The 7,948-nt window shown below is 44.5% G+C and overlaps 1 protein-coding gene across 2 annotated transcripts; it reads left to right on the forward strand.

Annotated features, from left to right (window-relative positions):
• Window positions 1-3,671: 3,671 nt before the first annotated feature.
• Window positions 3,672-7,024, forward strand: LOC119324409. 2 transcript variants are annotated; one of them, XR_005156917.1, is made up of 4 exons: window positions 3,672-4,302; window positions 4,451-5,260; window positions 5,351-5,425; window positions 6,644-7,024. XR_005156917.1 is itself a non-coding variant. In XM_037598196.1 (3 exons), the coding sequence occupies exons 1-3, from the start codon at window positions 5,202-5,204 to the stop codon at window positions 6,927-6,929; spliced, it is 420 nt and encodes a 139-aa protein (XP_037454093.1). In that variant the 5' UTR covers window positions 3,672-5,201; the 3' UTR covers window positions 6,930-7,024. The 2 variants fall into 2 exon arrangements, 1 of the variants encoding a protein (XP_037454093.1); XM_037598196.1 differs by having other exon boundaries at window positions 3,672-5,260.
• The last annotated feature ends 924 nt before the right edge of the window (window positions 7,025-7,948 follow it).

A 7,948-nucleotide genomic window follows, 5' to 3' on the forward strand; every position in this document is an offset into this window, starting at 1 on the left:
ATAACATTATAACTTATTATCAATGTTTGTCGGAATTGGATATAGGAAATGTCGCGTACTGTCTTACGGAGGAGGTTTTATGATAATTTAGCCCGTTGCAACGCACGGGCATTTGTACTAGTCTTTCCCTAATAATAATAAAGCACGGATTGACTCCGTGGGTTCACCGTCACAATACGCTTTCGTCCAGTCGTAATACGCTTTTACGATTCGTATAGACAAAATCGTAATATAAACGAGGTGGTACTAATAGTATGTTCTCGGTTCTGCCGTAGCATGCAGTGCGTGCGCCCTCTACCGAATTTCACAGGCGCAGTTCGTGTAGCCTTTTCTTTTAGACAAGCCGTATGGGCTCTTGTATGGACGCCGGCCCACCTACAACCGGAGAAGCAAAAATAGTACTAGCATGTTTATCGGAATTGGATATAAGAAATGTCGCGTACTGTCTCACGGAGGAGGTTTTATGATTATTTAGCCCGTTGCAACGCACGAGCATTTGTACTAGTCTTTTCCTAATCTCTCCCTAATAATAAAGTACGGATTGGGTCTCCGGATTCACCGTCATAATACGCTTTTTCCCTTGAATTTCCGCTTTTAGTTTGAATTTAAACATATAAGCGAGATGGTACTAATGGAACGTTATTTTTAACCCGTACGTTTCTCGTAGGTTAATTTTCTATCTCCATCGCACGTTATTTTGATTGGGCCATCAGCGCACGTTATTTCTAATTGCGCCCGGAGATGCATGGCGACCAGAAAATGATTCGTATGGGCCTTTATAGTGGAGGCGAAGGAAAAATGACATGCACGGCGACCAGAAAAGAGTGTTCGTGGGCGTGTGCTCGGCGTTTTCACCACCGTGTCGCTGTTGGTGTCCAACATGGCGCCTCCCCGCCGCTGGCCCGGCCGTGCCGTCCTCCACGCACAGTGGTCTCCTCTCCGCCGCGCCGTCCTTCCGGCACCGTCCGAATCCTCCGCACTCCGTGCCCGCGCAGGCCGGCTCGAGCGCGCGCCGCCGACCGCAACGGCTGCTCAACAGGCTCCTCGCTGCCATGGGCAACAACCGGGGGGAGGAGGAGGATGTGGGAGGTGGGGTAGCGTCAGAATAGGTGTGCGTCAGACCCGGCCGAGGGTTAAGGCGACATGGATGCGGAGGCTCTGGCCGCGCGGCCGCCGCGCTCGCTCGCTTTCTGCACGGAAACACGGGAATCTCCTGAATACCTATGACCCCGACTCCCTCCAGCACCACCGGCGCCGTTGGAGGGCTCGCCGTTGCGATGCTGGAGGTGGCCGCCGCCGTTGCCATGGACACCCGCCTCCGGAGTCCCACGTCGCTTCTCGGCCATCATGCGTTGCTGCCGTTGAGACTTCAGCCGTCGACCTCACTGCACCACGCTCGACCACATGGCTGACCTCGTCTATTCGTTGGGGCTCACCGGGAGGATGTCGTAGCCTTCGTTGGGACTGCTAGGAGCTCGCCGTCGTCAATGTGGCCTCCACTAACAAGTGCCCTGCCGCCCCTGTCCGTGCCGATGGAAGGACATCTTCATGCTCTGCAGCCTCACCAGCGACTCCTATGTCACGGCCTTCTCCATCCCAGTTATAGGTTACGCACACCACCACAATGTCTGCTATGTGCTTGAGAGAATTTCTCAGAGGAGTCACAGGCTCAAGCCTTTATCAGAAGCAAGTGAGAGGACGAGCAGGACCACGAATGTGGAGGACAGCGACCACCTCACAGGAGGGAGACTTGGCTGGTGTGGTGGGGAGGTGGCATAAGTTAAACATCGATTGAAGATTCTGTCATGGGTTCCTCACAGAATATGACACAACTAAATATGGAGATCCTGCTATTGATGACGTTCAGCCACACGAAGATTCAGAAGTTTCTTACCTCATGAATTGAGGAGGACAAGTTAGCTGTTTTCTTTGGCACAAGATAACACATTCAGAAGTTGTTTGCCTCATGGATTGATGAGGACAAGAACAAACATCGACAGGGTTGGAATATCTTCACAGTTAGGAGCCAGCGATTAAACTTAACATAGATGTGACGTTCTGATTTTCCAACGGCTACAAATATGTGAAAATATACCTTTTCTGTTTACAGTAGAAATACTTGCAAGGATAAGACACACGCACATCTTACTTTTCTTTTAAATTTTCAGGGAGTCATGTACTAACAACCATTGTGTCAAAATGCATGCACATTAGAGTTTATGGCACCAAGAATCTTCACTGCCCATTATCATTAGTTTGTGGACATATATTCATTTGTGATGTGCATGCCTAAAATAATGTCACATGAATATTTGTACAGTAAACGCCAAGGCAAACCATTGTTATTATACAAGAAAATTCCCAAGTGCTTGGTAGTCCACAAAGTACCATCTTCGTCCAATGGTTCTTTTTTATCAGGTATAAAACCAGCTGTTCTTTCGAAAGTTGAAGATGCCGAAGTAAGATTTCATAGAAATTTATCTAGCTCCACTAGATGAAAGACTTTCTGCAATATATTTTGGTGAGTATCTTAACATTTATTAATTGTTAGTGTGTTAACGATGGAAGATATTTTGGTGCTATATTTTCTCCAAGTTAACGACAGAAGAAAATTGTATGAACATTTACTTGCTCTTTTTATTGATCAGTGAAATTCTTCTGAATTTTCGGAAGCTCCATAACTCTGCAACCAAAAGAGGCTCTCCGACCTTGCCGCTGATTCGCCTAACTGCTTCTGCTGCTCTTGGCTGCCTTCGGATGAAGCTACTGCTTGTGTGTTAGATTGGATGGATAAGCCAGAAAGCATTATTGACAACTAGGTGACGCCTTTGTGTTTTAAAGCAAGACTTCTCAAATATTATTTTGTGAATGTATAAAATTTGTATCTAATAAAATTGAGTAGGTTGACTTTTTCACTGATTGTGTAATATGACATATTGTTATTAGTAGTTTTTCAAGCTTTTCTATAATAACTGCTGTGTTACAATGAGTACTCAGAGTGCAAGAAAAACTGAAGCTTTTGGATGCCGTCAGCCATGGAGGGCGTTGGGCGCCTACAGGGGGGCAGGGGAGGGAGAGGCCGAGAGAGCCGGCCGGAGGGGAGGGGAGGGATGCTTGCCGCCGTCGCCTTCAACAGATTGGGGAATGGGGATACGTTTTCACGAGACGAGGAGCTCGGTTGGTGTGGCTACAGTTTGGGCTGGACTCAGTACATGGGCCAAATGGCAATGGACCAAGCCCAAAAAACAGTGCAAAACAATTAGAAATAAAATTTAATATTTAAAAAACTTCGCCATAAAATTGATTGATAAAAATTCGTGTTTTTCGGATGAAATGAAAGTGCGGAGCTGAAATAGGTAATGGCAAATATTGTTAGGATACGTCTAAATTTCATCATAGAAAAAGAAATACTTACTGTAATCTTATTGTTTAGAAAAACAGGGGCACGTGGAACAAGTTATATTTCATTTTTCGCCCGGTGCAATGCACGAGCATTTGTACTAGTCTCTCCCTAATAATAAAGCACGGATTGGGTCTTCGGGTTCACCGTCGCAGCGTTTTTGCAAAAGACACCCCGTAGTTTTTGATATTGAACCCGCACTACTTTTTTAAAGTGGCTATTAGTCTCTTATATGGGCCGAACAACCCAACCGCAGCTGAGGAGAAAAAGTCTGATCCAGGACTCTTCTCCACCTTCCTTCAAAAAAGGACTCTTCTTCAATCCGTCCTCCGGTCTCGAGGAATCCTCTTCGGCGATGGCAACTCCTCCGCCCTCCTCCTATAAGAACCTCCTCCTCGCGCGAGCCACCTGATTTGCTGAGATCGTGGTAACACGCAAGTGCGGCGCGGAGCTCGCTCAAGGTCGATGCGCCCCGTGGTGGTGGCGTTCGAGGCGGGTCGGCCCGAGCTGGGTCGATCCAACCGCCGTCGCCAGCCATGTGTTCTTGATCCCGTGGACGACCTCAGCGACAACAAGCAGGATAGCTACGATGAATTGTGGACGGGCCCAGCAGCGTCCTATGTGCGGGCGCCGGCGACGTTCTTCGCCTTGTGGACGTGCTCCACGTCGATCCCGGCGAGGACGTCTACATCTCCGTCCCCAGGGCTTCTATCGACACCACGAGGTCACCGACATCACCGCTGGATGCGCCACATCTTTCCCTCCCCTACTTCTAGCCAATGGGCTGCTGCTCTCCTAGACGAGCTACGGTGGCCGCCCACAAGGTGTTTGACGGAATTCCCATCAAGGATGGCATCACTTGGGCGACCATAGACTTCGATGGAGGTTTCCACGACGAAGCAGTAAGTCTTTTGACCTGCATGTGTCACGAATGACAGGGACTCATTGGTGCTATGCTCGTCCATGCCATTGTGGCTGTGTTTGGCTGAGCAAACCAAGGAACTTCAGTGAGCTGTTGCACGCGCATAAAGAGAGCCTGCAATGATGTAGGTAGTTCGGCCTGCTACGCCGGACGTGAGGTTTCCATCAAGATGTCAGCAAGCCATTTAAAGCTGGAAGGAGTGATATGATTCATGCCTCTTCACACTGTATACAATCTGATGAAGAGGGAATCAAGGTTCTCTTCTTCTGTCCTGTGAATATTTTGTTTTCTATTTGTAGAAAAACAAAGCAGCAAGCCTCCTCGCAGCTTCCATTAAAAACCCATGTGCCAGAAAGTTCTTAGCATGAAACCAAGTACTACCACATTTCTGAACTGTGTATTTTAGTGAAATCTCTTGGAGTTTATGGATCTGGTGGAACAAATATTGTTTAGACATGATTGTTTTTCTCCATAGTTACTTTCTAAATCATTATTATTATTCTCCTAATAGTATACTCTCCATTTCATAAAGTGCAATTTGATTTGAGAATCCGGGGATGGACGAGACAGGTTTGTACCAAACAATTTCCTCGGAAATTTCTTACAATCCCCTACAAAATAGACAGTATGACTATTAGGAGAACTGTTTGCAAGGGGATGGACGAGACAGGTTTGTACCAAACAACTTCCTTGGAAATTTCTTACAATCCCCTACAAAATGGACAGTATGACTATTAGGAGAACTGTTTGCAAGGGGATGGACGAGACATGTTTGTACCAAGCAATTTCCTTGGGAGTTCTTACAATCCCCTACAGAACCATCCTTTTCTTTGTAGGGAAGCAAATATTTTGGGTTGTATCATACTAACGTGAGACGGAATGGATCAGTATGAGGTGTTGGATCAGACTTGGAAGGGCTCTTTGGCTCTACACTCCAGGTGAGGTACAAGGTTGAGCAGAAGAGGTTAGTGTAATTCCAGCCATGTTCATTGCTCTCCAGGATCTTCTGAAGTATGGCTTTGTTTCAGGTATGTCTCCAAGGTTGCAAGGGATATGACATTGCCTTTGTTGTGCTCGGGAATAAGTGGTCATGAAAAATACAGGTTTGTTCTTGTTCACTTGGTTGGCCACCACTTTTTAGTTATATGAGTTGTTTTTACTGCTTGCATGTGACAGTCAGAATATCAGGTAGGACTCTATTTTTTCTTCTATATTCGGTTGGACAGCCTGGAGTTTCAGCATGGATTCTGTTTCATTGTATTTTGAAATAGCCAAAGGTCTCTAATAACACTAAGTAGCAACAGCAAGTTGGTCTTCATACCAGTTGGCTTTATGAGTACGTGATGTCATTTTAGATCATAGACCAACCACTCCTCCCCCTTTTGTGCATATGTATAGAGATATATACCTTTGGTTATCTATCACGTCTTTTGTAATATGTGTATTTGTTGATCCACTGATTTTACCAAAAAAATCTTACGAGAAAAATACTAAGAGCCAACTTACTTCATCAAGAATCAACATTGCATCTCTGATATTCTGTGGGTTTGTAATAGCATGTCTAGCGTGCCAGCAACTTTGAAAAACATGATGCACCATGCTGCAAGAATCAGAATATCAATGCGTACATGCCTTTTCAGTCCATATTTAGAAGTGATACAAAATTGCATTCCTTTTGTTTCTGTTCAGAAGTAAAAATCAACTCAGAAATAGAAATGGACCTGATATATGATTTTCTTCTGCCTGTAGTCTACACTAAAGAATGTCCATCCTTGCCTTCCATCACCTGTCCTACCGGAACAAAGCCATTTTTTCTGTATCTAATTGGTTCATAGACCCAGTTTGTTTATATCCAGAGTTCATAGATGGATTAGTAAACATATAACCTTTTTTTAGAAACATAGAACCTTTTGGTGTCAAATGGTTATGCAGGTCCGAGCATGCTCAAAGTAGGCTAGGAAGGTGACCAACAATTATATTGTGCACTTCATCACCTATGTAAAATGGTTCTTCATGGTGGACCATATTTTCTGTGCATATTTAGCTAAGTATTCAGTTAAATACAAACATGTGACTTGCACCAAAAACAAATGTACAATATTTTTTTATCTAGAAGCAGTACAACTCTTGATTATTTAAGATGGTCAGACATCCTTTTTAGGTTCAGATGTATACTTTCTATTCTTGCACTTGGCTGACCATGCTTGAATATTATTTAACGATGGAACATATTTTGGTGCTATTTTTTCTCCAAGTTAACGATGGAAGAAATTTGTACGAATATTTATCTGCTCTTTGACGTTCTTGTGAATTTTCTGAAGCTCCGCAACTCTGCAACCAAAAAAGCTCTCTGAACTTGCCGCTGATTCATCTAACTGCTCCTGCTGCTCTTGGCTGCCTTCGGATGAAGGTACTGCTTCGGTGCTAGATTGGATGGATAAGCAAGAAAGCAAACCGAATGGGAAAAGATTGGGAGCATATGCATTGGTTTGGAAACTAAAAAAAGGAGAAGATAAGAGTATGTGGTGGACAAAGGTCACCCGTTTATCAACAACTAGATGCCGGCTTCGTTTTTTAAAGCAAGACTTCCAAAATATTATTTTGTGAATGTATAAATTTGTATCTAATAAAATTGAGCAGGTTGACTTTTACACTGATTGTGTAATATTGACATATTCTTATCAGTTTTTTTCAAGCTTTTCTATTGTTACTACTATGTTACAATGAGTTCAATCGTACTCTCAGTGCAAGAAAAACTGAATGTTGCTACCAATTTAACTTACCATTGCACAATACAGGATAATCACCATTACCAGTGATTTCACTGAGGAGCAGATGGAAAAAATGACAGATTGAGAAATAAATATACCACTTGACATGGATCAAATTATGCAGATATGTAAACCACCGAGGCGTCGCAGACTCCAACATGTCCACGGTTAGACAATTGATGCTACCCATGGGGCGCGTCATGGTGCACTTCAAGTACCTATCGTATATAAGAGAGACGGCTGCACCGGTTTTGCGTTGGTGGTCACATTGCATAATAAGGAAATAAAAAGAGTAGCGAAAGCACGGCTTGAAGCGGCTGTTCATGATCAAGCAGTTTTAGGATTAAGACCAAAATGTTCGACAAAATGTTATCGGTGATATAGCAAAATGTTAAGGTCATTGGAGATTATGATTTTTTGTTCTCCCGTTGCAACGCACGGGCTCTTTTGCTAGTCTCTCCCTAATAATAAAGCATGGATTGGGTCTTCGGGTTCACCGTCACAATACGCTTCATCCCGTAATTTTACGCTTTCAGTTTTTTCATCTATATTATTTTCGCTATCCGAGGTGGTACTATTTTATCTTTTTGTTAGTCTGCCCGTCCGCTGCTTGGCTGGGCCTGCGACCATCAACTGGGCCATGTCTACTTGGGCCTTCAGCTCCTGCCCCGCTAGCGTAATCACAAAAGATTCGTGTGTGTTTGCATCATCAAATCGTGTAAGTAACGGACTCATGCAACGAGGAAAGACCCGGTTCTCTGCGTCGATATAAACTAGGGCACCTGACTCCACGATCAAATTGCCCGGACCTCTCTTCCGGGACCTCGTCTCATCCTTCGCTCCGTTCCTCTTTTC

This window comes from Triticum dicoccoides, chromosome 6B (genome assembly GCF_002162155.2).
Source record: "Triticum dicoccoides isolate Atlit2015 ecotype Zavitan chromosome 6B, WEW_v2.0, whole genome shotgun sequence".
NCBI classification, from domain to species: domain Eukaryota; kingdom Viridiplantae; phylum Streptophyta; class Magnoliopsida; order Poales; family Poaceae; genus Triticum; species Triticum dicoccoides.

Bases quoted from the DNA above. Each gene is read 5' to 3' on its own strand.
- LOC119324409 (XM_037598196.1), top strand. From the start codon at position 5,202: ATGGATCAGTATGAGGTGTTGGATCAGACTTGGAAGGGCTCTTTGGCT. The intron at 5,261-5,350 runs GTGAGGTACAAG...GCTTTGTTTCAG, and splicing joins TCTTTGGCTCTACACTCCAG to GTATGTCTCCAAGGTTGCAA. The intron at 5,426-6,643 runs GTTTGTTCTTGT...AATTTTCTGAAG, and splicing joins AGTGGTCATGAAAAATACAG to CTCCGCAACTCTGCAACCAA.